The 15,232-nt window shown below is 36.3% G+C and overlaps 2 protein-coding genes across 2 annotated transcripts in view; both read left to right on the top strand.

Annotated features, from left to right (window-relative positions):
- Positions 1–1,051: 1,051 nt before the first annotated feature.
- On the top strand, positions 1,052–1,297 carry CBG25472 (the record flags this gene model as incomplete). The annotated part of the gene is made up of 1 exon (XM_045241798.1): positions 1,052–1,297. The coding sequence occupies one exon, from the start codon at positions 1,052–1,054 to the stop codon at positions 1,295–1,297; it is 246 nt and encodes an 81-aa protein (XP_045098237.1).
- A 3,527-nt stretch (positions 1,298–4,824) lies between these two features.
- The window catches only part of Cbr-mlt-7, a gene marked incomplete at both ends in the record, with an annotated part of 19,052 nt that continues 8,644 nt past the window's right edge, over positions 4,825–15,232 (top strand). The window contains 8 exons of the mRNA XM_045241799.1: positions 4,825–4,864; positions 6,207–6,328; positions 7,883–7,973; positions 8,634–8,794; positions 10,911–11,270; positions 12,364–13,277; positions 14,201–14,373; positions 14,418–14,535. Coding sequence (XP_045092460.1) covers positions 4,825–4,864; positions 6,207–6,328; positions 7,883–7,973; positions 8,634–8,794; positions 10,911–11,270; positions 12,364–13,277; positions 14,201–14,373; positions 14,418–14,535 — 1,979 coding nt within the window. The remainder of the gene's footprint in view (positions 4,865–6,206; positions 6,329–7,882; positions 7,974–8,633; positions 8,795–10,910; positions 11,271–12,363; positions 13,278–14,200; positions 14,374–14,417; positions 14,536–15,232) is intronic.

A 15,232-nucleotide genomic window follows, 5' to 3' on the forward strand; every position in this document is an offset into this window, starting at 1 on the left:
TCAAGATGATGTGTAGAATGGTTAAGAAAATTATGATGTCTAGTTGAAAAGAAAAGTCACAGGGATTTAGTAGAAAATCTGACTAGTAAGATCTTGGAGAAAGTACCAGAGATCAACAACCAATTTTTGGTTTAAAAAGTGTATTTCAACTGGTGTACAGTAATCGAAGTTTGCACATTCCCTTCTTATCTTGGATACCTTAACTCTCAAATGAACCGTAAACCCTNTAACCGCGGCCCCCCGTTGACCCCCCGCGAATATTTACGTGAGGAAAATATTATCTTTTTTGTAGTTTTTTGATTTGAGAAACTCAGTTTTTCTTGGAAAATACGTGATTATCCTTAAAAAATTTTATTAAAATTCACACGCATTTAATTGCGGGGGCCGCGGGTGGGAGCCCACCGGGTGGGTAGCGGGTAGCTCGCTTCTTCACCCGCCCAAATGGAAAACCTAGTTCTATTATTATTTTCTATTTTCTTGAATTTTCAGAGCAATTAGATAATTTTGACCTCTGAGCTCTAAACTTTGCTATTTGTCACTGTAAGAAAGCTTCGATGTGGTCATGGGATGTTTTCTTTGACACAATTTATCCCAATTACTGTAATAGATAGCAAAAAGTAATCAACTAATAAAATGTTACTGATATTATGAGAAATATTTTGTCAGTTGACAACTTTTTGATATCTGTTACAGGAAACGAGATAAGTTGACTCAAAATTAGAGGGGCCTTATGTCGCAAGTATGACACAGAAGGAACTTCTAACCTTGACAATTTTTTCCGGTTCCTGTGATAGACATCAAAAAGGAATTAACTGATGAAATGTTACTGTTAATATAACAAGCATTTTGTCAGTTGACCAATTATCGGTATCTTTTACAGGAAACGAGATAAATCGAGTCAAACTTATGGGGTCCTTTTCCAGAACACCTTATAATATTAATGAATGTGTATGAGAACGATCCACCCAATTGCCATTTGCCATCCCATATACAACAATATCTATCTCTAAATCCTTCACACGCTTAACTTTTTGGAAAAAAACACGGAAACATGGCATATCGTCGCGGGGGAGGGCGGCTTCATCGCCTCCTCCTCTCACTACTTCCCATGCGGGTTCCCGCCCAATCTGTATGCCATCTCTGCCTGGTCTCTTCTAGACCTCAGTACTCTCTCGCTCGCTTGTTGCCTTTTTTGGGAAAAGCATCATCAGCGAAGCATCGTCTCTCACGCAACCACCAACCCCTGACGATTCGGTTGTGTTTCGATTGCGTTGAAGAAGAAGAGAGAAGGCGTTAGAAAAAGGAAAAAGACCCCAAGGTTATTCTACTCTACTTGTACATTACCCATATACCCAAGCTCCGCCCCCCTCCACCTCTGTTATCTTTTCTGAAACACGCACACATTCTCGACCCCTCCCCCTCTCTCCAACCCCATCTCCTTTACTTTTCCCAACCACCACCGGTCATCATTCCGACATTATACTGCCACTTCTGGAGAGAGGAAGAACATGAGAAGACTTCATCGAAACCGTTTTACTATCTTATTTTTGGTTTTTGCGATTTTAAATGGTGAGTATTTTAAGCTAGAATATAATTTACACCTCTCTATACAACTTTTTTCTTCTTCCTCATATATCTTCTAACCTTCTAGAAATCTTCTTTATCTGCAGTTTTGCTTTTTGTGATAATATGATAACTGCGTAGCTTCCTTTTTTACACCAACGTTCGACATTTTGAATTAGTCAAGAGGGAAATATTGGAATCATTTTTGTAAGTCGTTGAAACTACTGAATCTTTCAGTTGGTCCTTATTTTTGAAGCTCAAGTGAAACTTAAGCTTTTCAGTTGGTTCAGAAATCCTTAGAATCCTTAGCACCGCTTTTCTAAAGTTGTCTGTTTGTCCGGGTCTCTGAATTTTTTAGACTGCACAGCTAGATCAAAATTTTTTTCAAGTTTTTAAAAACTGTAAGCTTCCATTTAGTCTCAATATCTTCTTTTTATTATAGCCTCATGTTTTCCCTTTCGTCCGGATGTCGTTAGTCTTCCAGAAGTTCCAGAAGATTCCCTATAGAGATCTGTAATCTTCCTGTTGTCTCCCAGAGTTTCCTTTGTAAAAAAAATTTAGCTTCTTCCTTCCTTCCTATATGTTCACGGCTCATTTGCCATCCTTCTTTCTTTTCCTTCACACCTTCATGTCTTCTGGTTGCTTCTTTTTTACCGGATCTTTTCGCTCCCCAGAGGCTAATCCAAAACGTCATCAATTTTCTCTGTCTCTACCAGTTTGCCTCTCCTGCCCCAAAATGTCTCTTTGTTCGGTGTCTCATTTCGGTTCAGTACCGTAGAATTCACCCGCGCCACCTCTTCATCATCATCAAATCCCGATCGATTGGGCTTTGGAGAGAGATCTAGCGACGTTGCGCAATAATATACCCCCTCTCTGTCTTCGTTTTTTATCTCTAGGCAAAATAGTATTGCAATTTGAGAGAGTGGGTTAGAGAAAAAGGATAAGCTTATCTATCTGTCTCTGTTTCTCAGGACAAGAAACATTTTGATAAGGGACATGGGCATCCATCGGAAGGGGTGGCTAGTAGTCGTTCGCATAGTTAAATGGCCAATCATCGGTTCTCGGGAGAGTGAATTCGGAAGAGAAGACGTTACGTAACAGAAGCGTAGGGATAGGGGTGAGAAAGTTTTCGGGAAGAGAAACGCATGGATTTCTGAGATTGGCAACTTTTCATTTAGGATAAAATTTGAGTGTTTGAACTTGGTGATTTCACAGTTTGATATTTTGAATTTCATAGAGAAAATTGTGAAAGAATGTCGGTCTCTGAAAAGTGGGCCCTATTGATAATTAAAATTACTCTAAAGGTTAACGCCTCGTCTATACTTCGACTTTGAGCTCAATTTTCTCGGCTCCCATAAGAGAAATTCACTTTTGTAAACTGTTAAAATGTAGCTAATATTATGACAAACATTCTATCAGTTAACTACTTTTCGATATCTCTTACAGTAACCGAGATAAATTAGGTCAAACATAATGTAGTCTTTCAAAGCGAGTCCAAGGTATGCTTTACAAAATGGTTCATAACTCGCTTCAAACTCAATATTTTCAAATTATTAAAAATGTAAAATATAGATCTTGCCATTTTCTTTAACATAACATAAAATTAAACAGTTTTTGTAAATACGCATTCTCCACCGGGGCTGTTAAACATGCGGGCAAGTTACTGTCGACTTGAATGTGCCAAACTTTAAGGTTCGCAAAAAAACCTCTTAAAATTGTCAAATTTTTCTGAAACCTTCAGAATATAGAAAACAAAAATAGAGCTTCATTTTTGTAATTGACAACTTTTTTCGAAATTTTATCCTTGAAGAAATAAGCCATGGGTAGTGAAACTTGATGCATTGGTTTCCAAGTTTCTGAATTTCTTTTTGCCGCTACAAAATAGCTTTAAATTTATTTCCATCACTTTGAGAAGTTAAAAGTGTAGAAAACAAAACACTAGAGCTTTGTTTTTATAGTTGACAACTTTTTTCTAGCTACCGTAGTTTTCGAGTTGTGAGCCTTTGAAGTTGGCGCGCCTCTGTTCCCATCGCCCAAGAAAGAAGAGAGGCGCCCCATCTTTAAAGGCGCATATCTCAAAAACTACGGTAGCTAGGAAAAAGTTGCAAACTACAAAATTAAAGTTTAGAAATACTCTGAAATTTTGAGCTAATATTGAAGCAGGCATTTCCACCTAAATTATCTCATCTTCACAGTTATTTTGTAATTTTCCCAGCTGTCAATATTTACGCATAGATAATCTTCTTCTTTTTTGAAAAAAAAATTCTGGAATCTTGACTTTCAGACCAAACAATGTCCAGTTTCTTATCTCATTTTGCCGATCATCGCTTTTCTCGGAGTGTCCAGCTGACGCTTTGAAACATACACTAATTTCCCCTCTGAACAACAACAAAAATTGTTTTGGAAGTGTAAAAAAAAGGGAAACAGTTGTTTTGGTCATTATTATCGGTCACTAGTTTCCTAATTCGATCAACTCGTTAGATAAAATTTGGTTTCATTTTTGGGTTTCGGTACATTTTCAAACAGAAAAGGGGGTCTGTAAAATCGTTCGAATTTATCTAGCTGGAAAGTCCAATTCCAATAACATCTTCCAAATAACATGCACATCGCGATCGTGTAGCTAAGCCGGCAAATTGAAAGTTAATATTATTTTAAAGAACTTTTTAAGTGCTATAATTTACTTTCAAAATAATTTTGAAAATTGAGCCTGAAGCAAGTTATGGGCCATTCTCTGAAGATACCCTTGGAAAAAGCTGCCCCAAACTTTAACCCAATTTATCTCGGTTTCTAAAAAAGCTATCAAAATTTTGTCAACCGATAAAAGTTAGGTGGTGTTATGATAAACATTTCATCAGTTGACAAATTTTTTATAACTCTCATAGCAACCGAGATAATTGGGCTGCAATTGGTTCAAAGAGCAAGTGGCGTCTAGAAGTTCCCCCCCCCCCTCTCCCTCCTTTCCGCCCCTTCGGGAGTCTCGTGAATGACCTATAACTCCCTGAAACTTGCCACCTTCTTGACGTTACAATTTGTACGCATTTTCTAGAATCGTCTGCGATGGAAAGTTCTAGAAAAGGGGTCATTTTCTGTACATAATAATAATAATAGCCACTTATTCTTCTTCTCAAAGCTACTACCGCCTGAAAAACGAAGTAGACAAAGCCCAAATTAGGGTATTGTTATGTTATTCTTTTCGTTTCGTTTCGCTTTTCTTCTTTTCCTTCTGCGCCGCCGTTTTTTTTGTATCTCTCTTGCAAGAGAATGTACTTGTCGGAACAGCAAGAAGTGGTTAGAACCCAAGGTTAGGAAACTTATTTATTGGCGTGAGGTGTAATGGGAAGTTAGATGAGAGCGGGGTTTTGTGTATATGAACTGCGTCTTGAACCTTAAAATTTTTGTAAGGGAAAAGTCTTGAACAAGATAGGGGAAAATGAAAGTTCGGTTTAATCTTAAAACTTCTGAAAATTAGTGGGAACAAGGCTGACGGAAAACATCTTGGAGGGAGAGAGAAAAACTTAAAAATTTCAAGAAAAATAATTTTACTTGCAAATGGGACATCTTTGACTATCACGAAAATACCGTTAAACCTGTATTAAAAGGGCCCTCTAATAAAAAGGCCCTCTCTCGGATCTTGGAAACAGGGTCTTGGAAAATTTGAAAAGCCAACCCTTCTAATACAGGTTTTACCGTGGTTTAATTTTATCGGATGGATCTGAAATTTTGTGAGCATTTAAAACAATAGTAGAGCTTCAATTTTGTAGTGGACGACTGTTTTGTAGCTTTTTTTGCTTTTTGAGATATGCGCATTTAAAGTTGGCGCTCCTCTTCTCCCACGGCCCTTGAAGTTTCGCGGAATTTTACATGTTTTAGTGTTACTCCGACATTTCGTAAAATTTTAGAGTATACAAAACAAAAACTGAGCTTTAACTTTGTAGTTGACAACTCAGTAGTTTTCGAGATATGCGTCTTTGAAGTTAGCGCCCTCTTCTCGCACCGCCTTTGAAATTTTGCTGAAACTGTAAAGGCTCACATCTAAAAAATTACGGTAGCTAGAAGCTTAGGTTTTGTTTTGTATACTCTGAAATTTTCAGAAACTTCGGGACAAAAATAAAGCAGGCGTTGATACCTGAAATATATTATTTTTACAAATTTTCTCAGTTGTCTTCATTAACGTATGAAACTTGCCTAACGATCGGACAACTAAGTTTGACTATCTGAAAAATTAGTTCATTTTCATCAGGTTGGTCCGAAAATTGGTGACAATATATAACAAATATAGGGCTTCAATTTTGTAATTGACAACTGTTTTCTGGCTAAAGTAGTTTTTGAGATATGCGCCTTTAATATTGTCGCTTCTCTGAGCCTTTAGAAATATCGCGGAAACTTTAATGGTGCACATCTCAAAAACTACCGTAGCTAGAAAAAAAAGTTGCTAACTGCAAAATTGAAGCTCGTATTTTGTTCTTTGAGATATGTGCTTTTATTGATGGGACGTTTTCAAGCCGTTTCGGAAATTTAGATTTTTCAGTTTCCTTGATATTTGAGCTTTGAAAGGTTACTTCAGCATATTGTTTAGACATTTATAGAATTCAAAACCCCAAAATTCCATAAATTGATCTAAAATTAAAATTCGAAATTTCCAGATGTCAGAATAGACACACAAATGCTGAGTCCACCGATAACGGATCGATTTAAATGCCTTACAAATGGCTGCTGTGATCATCACGAGTGGTGTCGGTTTTGGGCTTCAATTGGAGAGTGTAATGTGAGTTTTTCTTCAAATTATAATTTCTAAAAATCCTTAAAATCTTTTCAAATTCCCACCAAAACATCTCTTTCCGAAAATGATTTAAAGTGATCAAAAACCTGATAGTAACAAATTCGAAACCCTATAAAAATGTATCCGATTCAATTTCCTCATTCCTCTCTACTAGAAATCAAAAACCTATCGAAATTTGATGATTTCCGAATTTTTTAATGACTCAAAGGGGTCATTCATGGTTAATTTGATACTGGCTACACGGAACCAGAAGATCATAAAATTGAATTTCAACTTGATTTTGGAAAAAAAAGGAATTTGGATAAATTGATATTCTGTTTCTGAAAATTAAAACTTTGAGAGTTCTATGAAGAATTCAAAATTCATAATTCCTCTATTTTAATCAAAATCTCTAATGATTTGAAAAAAAGAAATTTTCAAAAAAAAAAACAACCAAAAGCTATGTGAAATTTTTTTGGAAAACCACCATAAGTTGTATGATTTCGATTCAATGGCTTTTTTTTCAAAAATCCTTTGACTAAAGCTCTGAAAGTTATGCAAGTTTTTGATAACTCCATAAATCCGAACTCATTATCATTTTCCTTGATTTCTGATTTGTTTCTTCCCTTTTATGATAACTGTAACCAGGAAATTGACCAGAAATATGTTGTTATTCAATTCCAAAAATATATCTTTCTGTGGCCAAAAATCATGTGAATTTGGTAGAAAAACCAATTCTAGGGTTCCTTGACCCAATTATTCCTGATTTATGGTCAATTTATTGATAAAGGAATATGTGTAAACATTCTGAACACCTTGACCTAAAACCTTCCTGTTTTTTCGAGAAAAATCCTAAATTTCTGAGAGGTCCTTGTTCTGATAACAAATAAATTGGCGCCTATGATAAAGAACACATATTTAGGTCAATTTATCTCGGTTACTGTAAACGATATCAAAAAGTGGGAAACTAATAAAATATTTTGCATATCATGGGAAACATTTTGTCAGTTAACAACTTTTTGATATCTCTTACAGTTATCTAGATATATTGGCTCGAAGTAGCGAATCATTCTGAAACAGGGTTAATGATAAAGAGGATCTGGTACTTTTGAGATGAAACAGTTAAAAGTTTACTTGTGGGACAAATATTCGGGATTTCTGCGCAGTTATCAATTAAGCTGCACGGTTACAAAACCGGCTATCAACCAATGATAGGCTCCATCTAGCCTGAAAAATGCTTTCCTTCGGATGGGACGTCCCGAAAATGGCGCCAAGTTTAAAGTTTGAAAATATTTATTTCCTGAAGTACCTTTTTATTTCTCAAAAAACTTTAATATTGATCAGTAGTTTTTTTTGATAGCCAACGTATTTAGATTGACGAACCTCTTTAAGCCCTTTATCTTTATCTAGAACTGTCAAAACTTTCTACCGTTTCCCTGCCTTCTGAAGCTCCTGGACAAGCGACTGAGCCCCGGCTTAGCTCAGTGGTTACAGAGTCGGCTTCGACCCTTTAAAGAACAAAAATACAGACCCTTGACCCCAAGACCTCAAACTTTCCAGGCCAATAAAGATTGGATGTCGGAGAATTGTCAATTGGCATGCGGAACCTGTTCAGCGCCTCCCGCACCTCTGCTTCCTGTGACGACAACTGGTAAGCACCGAAAAAAAATGGTATCTGATAAGAATGTTAATCATCAGGTGACCCTCTTTGTCTTTTTACTGACCATGAAATGTATACACAAAGCGGGTTATCACCGCGCCTGCCACCGCACGCTCCTCTTTTTTTGACCTACAGAAAATTCGCAAAGAAAAGAAGAATCGGAGGAGGGGGGATGTAAACTGAACTAGCTTCTTCTTCGTCTTTTTCTAGAAACAAAATCTTATTAGAGAGTATAATCATACGGTAGAATGACTTGGAACATTTGTATGTGGTGGACGCGTACAATTTACAACTTTAAGAACAAGAAGAATTGGAAGAAAACCAGGTATTTAGATAGATGTGGGGATTTAGAAAATACAAAAGCAATCTTTCCCGTTTTTTTACAACTATTTGGCAGATGTGTATGTTTTTATATGTATTTTGAAGAAATTGAAGGTGGGGGGGGGGGGTTTAAAAAAATCATAAAAATGAATTTTCAAAGCAATTTTCAATGGTGTAGGATCACACTCTTTGAGGGCATTCTCAAGGGACTGTAAGAATCTAAGAATCTAAGACTCTAAGAATCTGGAAATCTAAGAATCTAAAAAGCTAGGTATCCTAAAAATTTCAAGGGAATTAAAGATCAGAATTTCCTGAACTCTCATTTTTCAGCTTCCTCATTCCAACAATCAAATGGAGGATTCGTCCAAACGACGACAGTTTCATCGGGACCAACGACGACAGTCACAATTCCACCATCTAGCTTAACACCAGTGAACAGTTGTGAAAGAGTCAAGGACAGCATTGCTCAGGCGTCAGAGGTAAGTACCGTAGTCCTTGCCACTTTTTACTCCCCTATGAGAGTTATCAAAAATCTGTTAACTGATAAAATGTTTATCATAAAATGGGTTACATTTTATTAGTTGACCAATCTTTGCTATTTCTTACGAGTACTGAGCTATTGCAGCTCAAAGTATGCAAGTATAGATAGGGAAGCATTCTATTAGACCATGTCCAGTACCGGACAAAAATGATACATATAACACTTTGAACTTTTTAGTATAAATTTGAAACAAAGTTTGTACCTAACTACTAGGTGTGCTTAATTATTAAAGGAGGCCAGACACGAAAGTCTACGGGGTTTTCTTGGGGCGAGATCATGCATTCTGACGGAAAGTGTGCGATTGCGACCAATGCGCGCTACTTGACGAGCATTTATTTTTTTTTAGTACACACTAAATTTCTTCAATGTTACGCGATATACGGTAGGCCGACTACAACACTCCGAAATCCCGGATGCGCGCATTGTTTACCGTAAATCCACACCGGCAACTTTGTCAATTTTTCGGGGGTACGACGAATTCGAACGTTTTCAAAATCGAACAGACCTAGAATCGAACTGATTCAATTCAGAACAGTCATTTTTTCGCACACGTACCAGAACAGAACGCGGACAGAATCGAACTGTTACAAGTTCGACTCCTTACCAGTTCGAACGTCGTTCCCCCAACTTTTCGTCAATTCGAGCCTACATTGCTGGTTTTTCGATTATTCCTTCGATGTTTTTTGTGAAAAAGAGTTATGGCAGACTAAAAAATCGCTGAATTCTTGCAGAAACATGTCTTTCACTCGTTAATTGCTATGTTTTTCGCCAAAATAGGTGATATTGAGATTTTTTTTATTTCACTTTGTAATTAATGTAAAAATCGTATTTTCAGGTGGAATAAAAGGTAAGTTGGTAAGTATACAAAAATTACAAAGTGTAAATTCAAAAATTGTTCAATTTTTTTCATGCAATTTCAAAAAAAGTGAAAGTGAGACATATTTTTTGAACAAATGAAAAAAAGAAACAATTTTTAGCGAATTTTTTCCCATTTTCTTCTGTTTTTGATTTTATTTTTAAAATATGAAGTCAAAATATAAAAAAATATGGAATAATAAAGGAAAAGTACGAAATCGGAAGACCTGAACAAAATCACATCACAATAGAATTTAACTGATACTTCTAGGAACCCCCAACCAACGTTTTAGTTCATTTCATCGAGTGCCAGCAAGCCAGGCGAGGAGATGCTTTGCGGCGGCGGTGTGCCCCATATGCCCCGTATATGCCTCATATCGGCGCCCTTTCCCTGTACCCAATTCATCGGCGCGTCCTCCGTCGCCCATCCATTATGCGTATGCGCGCCCAGGACCTGTGCTCTACACCAAACGGCGCCTGCCGTCGGCTGCCGCTAAAACGGTTATGAAACGAGGAGTGTGCCGCCGCTTGGAAGAACGTTCGCGTTCTCGCTTGTACGGCAACATGGAGTTATGGTTGGGTGACCATACATATTTTCTGACTGTACCGTGTCATATATCAAAAAACTAGAACTTTAAAATTTTTCATGTCTGGCCTCCTTTAAGCTACACAGTAGAATATATAAAATATGAGCAATTTGTGACCCCCCGACAAGACCTCGAATCACTGAAACATCATTTACCGTAAATGCTCTGAAGCACTTTGAGCTTAATTATCTCGGTTACTATAAGATATATCAAAATTCTGTCAACTGATAAAATGTTCAGAATAATATTACCAACATTTTATTAGTTGTCAGTTTTTGAATATCTGCTATGGGAACCAAGATAATTTAGCTTGTCGGATGAGCTACACGGTTGACGAGCAATGGCATGGGTTACAATGAAAACGAGTTGTGCAAAGCCCAAACTCAATATCAGTAAAAAATCCACTATCATCGCAACTCACGGTCTTCAATCCCGTAGCTCATCACTTCAAGCTCAATTATTTCGGTTCTCATACAAGATACCAGAAATCTGCAAACTGATAAAATGGTTTTCATAATATCACAAACCTTTTTATAGCTTGTAATTTTGGATATCTCTTAATGAAGTTGAGATAATTAAGCACAATCAAACTCAACGTTCAACAACAATCTTCCAATTTTGCAGCTTATGTCAATCTCTCGTTTAATCAATCCGGTAGAAGATAACTTTGGCCGTAACATGCTCTCCATTGACGACATCACGAGAAGTGTGCCAACTGGATGTGTTCCTCAATTATCTGACGTTGGAGTGGATTGTAGAAAGAGTCTCTGTTATCATCTCATGTATCGTACTCTTGATGGAACATGTAATAATTTGGAGAAGCCAATGCAAGGAGCTGCATTCAGAAGGTTCAATCGACACTTCCCAGCGCAGTATGATGATGGAAGAGGCGAACCGATTTCTTCTTTGAACAAGTCTAGACCAAGTGCTCGCGAAGCTAATCGTGTTATGTTGTCATCTGCTCAATCGGTGGTACATGATAAGGTGAGATTTTTTTGAAAATATTATCCGAAAGTACCGCAGTCTAAAAAAAATCAACTCATCTCGGTCCATGAGAAAGGTATCAAAACTAATCAACGGATAAAATGTTAAGAATGGTTTCAAATATATTTTGTTAGTTGACAATTTAAATATCATCCATAGAAATTGAAAAAAAATCGGCTCAAATTTGATGGTCCGGGGTGCAAAGAATTAAAGAAAAAAAGTTATAAAGAAATTCTGAAATTTCAATTTTCTGAATGTTTTCAATTTTCAAAGAAAACTTCAAAATAGAAGAATGTTTTGAAACTAAAAACCATAAAAATTCTGAAACTTTTTTTACTTTTCACAATTCAGATTCTAAAATTTGCTGAAATTCTGAAATTCCAATTTTCTGAAATTTACGAATTGGTAGTTCAACATGAAAATTGGAGAATTCAATATTTCGAAAGTTCCAGGAAATGCTGAAATTCAGAAATTCAGAAGTTCAGAAATTCAGAAGTTCAGAAATTCAGAAATTCAGAAGTTCAGAAATTCAGAAATTCAGAAATTCAGAAATTCAGAAGTTCAGAAATTCAGAAATTCAGAAATTCAGAAATTCAGAAGTTCAGAAATTCAGAAATTCAGAAATTCAGAAGTTCAGAAATTCAGAAATTCAGAAGTTCAGAAATTCAGAAATTCAGAAATTCAGAAATTCAGAAATTCAGAAATTCAGAAATTCCAGGAAATTCAGAAAATCGGAAATCTCTGAAATGTTAAAATTCCAAAAAATGTGATATTTCGAGAAATTCTGAAATTCAGAAATTCAGAGATTGAGAAAATTTGGAAATACTAACAATTCAGAAAGTTCAGGAAATTCGGAAAATCTAAAGTTCTGAACAAGTTTTTGAGACGCAGAGAAGCATAATAACCGCGTAGCTCAATTTCTCAGAGCGCTTCTATGAGACCTCCAAATTCCGAAAATCTTCTTCACATGTTTTCAATGGTCTAGACAAACATCACGAGTTTCAACGAAAGGTCGTTGTTGCTATTTTGATCTACTCGCCCCTGATTTATTAAACTTCACTATCAGAAAAAAGGAAACAATTTCAATTTTTAGTTCAACAACATGATGATGCAATGGGGTCAATTCATGTCGCATGACATGTCCAAAACCACACTTCAACCATCGGCAAACTGCAAGACTTGTGATCCAGTCCCATCGAAATGCATGCCAATCCCAATCGGAGAAAAGGACCCAAATCTTGGATTCAAATCGAAACAATGTCTGAAAGTCTCAAGATCCGCCCCAATTTGTCGAGTGGAGCCCAGAGAGCAACTCAATGAGAATACAGCTTATATTGATGGATCTATGATTTATGGATCTTCATTAAAGGATCTTCATAAGTTCAGAGATGGAAGGACTGGATTCTTGAGAGTTACTAGATTCAATAACCAGAATGTTCTTCCATTCGACCAGTCTAAATGTGCTAATAAGGATAAATGTACCGCCTCCTTTACTGCGGGAGATATCCGAGCCAATCTCTTCATTGGATTGTCTTCCCTTCATATAATGTTTGCCAGAGAGCATAACAGAATTGCTCAAAAGCTAACCGAGCTCAATCCAACATGGTCTGGAGATAGAGTCTTCCAGGAAGCTAGGAAAATTGTTGGCGCTCAAATCCAAAACGTTCTTTATAAGGAATACCTCCCGAAACTTCTAGGAGTGTCATTTGACAAAGTGATCGGACCATACAAAGGTTATGATACTAATGTGGATGCCACAATTGCCAATGAATTCACAACTTCCGCTTTTCGATTCGGTCATGGAATGATTGAGGAGTTCTACAAGAGAGTTGATCTATCTGGAAATAATATTACTCATGGCGGGTTCTTCTTTGGCGATGGAGTATTCAAATCGGGCAAGATTCTGTTTGAAGGAGGTGTCGATCCAATTATTCGCGGATTTATGACGACTGCTGTCAAACGACCACATCGAATGACGCCGGCGATTACTGAGAAGATGTTTGGAAGGTATTTTTATGGGGTTGTTTGATTTATGGGGAACATTCTGGAACTAATTATTGTTCCTTGGAGGTTGTTAAATCTTTTTGGGTGTTTCTAAGTGTAAGGGACCCACTAAAAATATTAAAAAATCGGGTCAATATAAACCTGAATTTATCAGCTTGGACACATACCGTCCGGCGAAACTCCGGGGTACGCTGTCAAAAGCGTCAACTTTGATCCGATTCATCTCGGTTCCTGTGAGAGATACCAAAAAATAGTCAACTGATAAATAGTTTATCATATATTCGCAAATTTTTCGCTAGCTGACAACTATTTGATATCATCTACAGGAATCCAGAAAAAGTAGGTTGAAGTTGAAGGGTCCCTACTCACCTTGGATTTAAAACATCTTCATAGAATTGATAAAGTTTAACTCTAAAAATGTCCAAAAATGGAGAAAAGTGAAAAACTTAAATGAAATATTTTGCATATTTGACAATTTTGCAAAATATTTTTTAGAGTTTTAGCGAAATTTTGAAACAAAATCGGCAAAAAATGTCTTTAAGTTTTTAGGTTGACGAAAATGAGTTGTTTGCTTTCGAAAATGTTGAATTTTCCCTCCATTCGATTTGATTTTTTTTCTGGAATTTTCGAGTTATACAAAATAAGAATATAGCTTCAATTTTGTAGTTGACCACTTTCTTCTGGCTACCGTAGTTTTTGGGATATGCGCCTTTAAATTAGGCGAGCCTCATCTCCCCTCGGACGTCGGGAAATGAGTCACGCCTACTTTAAAGGCGCATACCTCCAAAACTACGGTAGCTAGAAAAAATTGTCAACAACCAAATAAATGAAGCTCTAGTTTTGTTCTATACACTCTGAAAATTTCGAAGAAATTGAAAAATCGAAAAACTGTTTTGTAGAGGCGCGAAAATAAAAATGTTTTTCAGCACGGATCTCGGATCGTTGAATATCCAAAGAGGAAGAGATCATGGAATTCCGTCTTATAACAAAATGAGACAATTCTGTGGATTGAAGTTCGCCAACACTTTTGAAGACTTCGGAGATATGATTTTGGATCGAAATTTGAGAGCTGGACTCGCTAGGAATTACAATACGACAAGTGAGACATCTGGATTTACAGAAAAACAGACCGATTTTTTTCAGATGACGTTGATTTTTATGTGGGATCGATGTTGGAGGATCCAGTGATTGGAGGACTGGTTGGAACTACATTGAGTTGTGCAATTGGAGAGCAATTTAAGAGAGCTAGAGATGGAGATAGGTTAGTATTTTGTAATTTTACCGTTATGAAATTCTGAATATCGAAAATTCTAAAAATCGAAAATTCGGAAATTGAGATTCCTAACTAAATTCTGAAATCTCTGAATCTTCGAATTTCGGAAATTCTGACATATTTTGAGATTCTTAAAATCTGAAATTCTAAAATTCTGGAATTAGGAAGTCAGAAATTCAGAAATTCAGAAATTCAGAAATTCAGAAATTCCAGGAAATTCAGAAAATCGGAAATCTCTGAAATGTTAAAATTCCAAAAAATGTGATATTTCAAGAAATGCTGAAATTCAGAAATTCAGAGATTGAGAAAATTTGGAAATACTAACAATTCAGAAAGTTCAGGAAATTCGGAAAATCTAAAGTTCTGAACAGAAATTCAGAAATTCAGAAATTCAGAAATTCAGAAATTCAGAAATTCAGAAATTCAGAAATTCAGAAATTCAGAAATTCAGAAATTCAGAAATTCAGAAATTCAGAAATTCAGAAATTCAGAAATTCAGAAATTCAGAAATTCAGAAATTCAGAAATTCAGAAATTCAGAAATTCAGAAATTCAGAAATTCAGAAATTCAGAAATTCAGAAATTCAGAAATTCAGAAATTCCAGGAAATTCAGAAAATCGGAAATCTCTGAAATGTTAAAATTCCAAGAAAATGTGATATTTCGAGAAATGCTGAAATTCAGAAA

This window comes from Caenorhabditis briggsae, assembly GCF_000004555.2.
Source record: "Caenorhabditis briggsae complete genome, chrII, whole genome shotgun sequence".
Lineage (NCBI taxonomy): Eukaryota > Metazoa > Nematoda > Chromadorea > Rhabditida > Rhabditidae > Caenorhabditis > Caenorhabditis briggsae.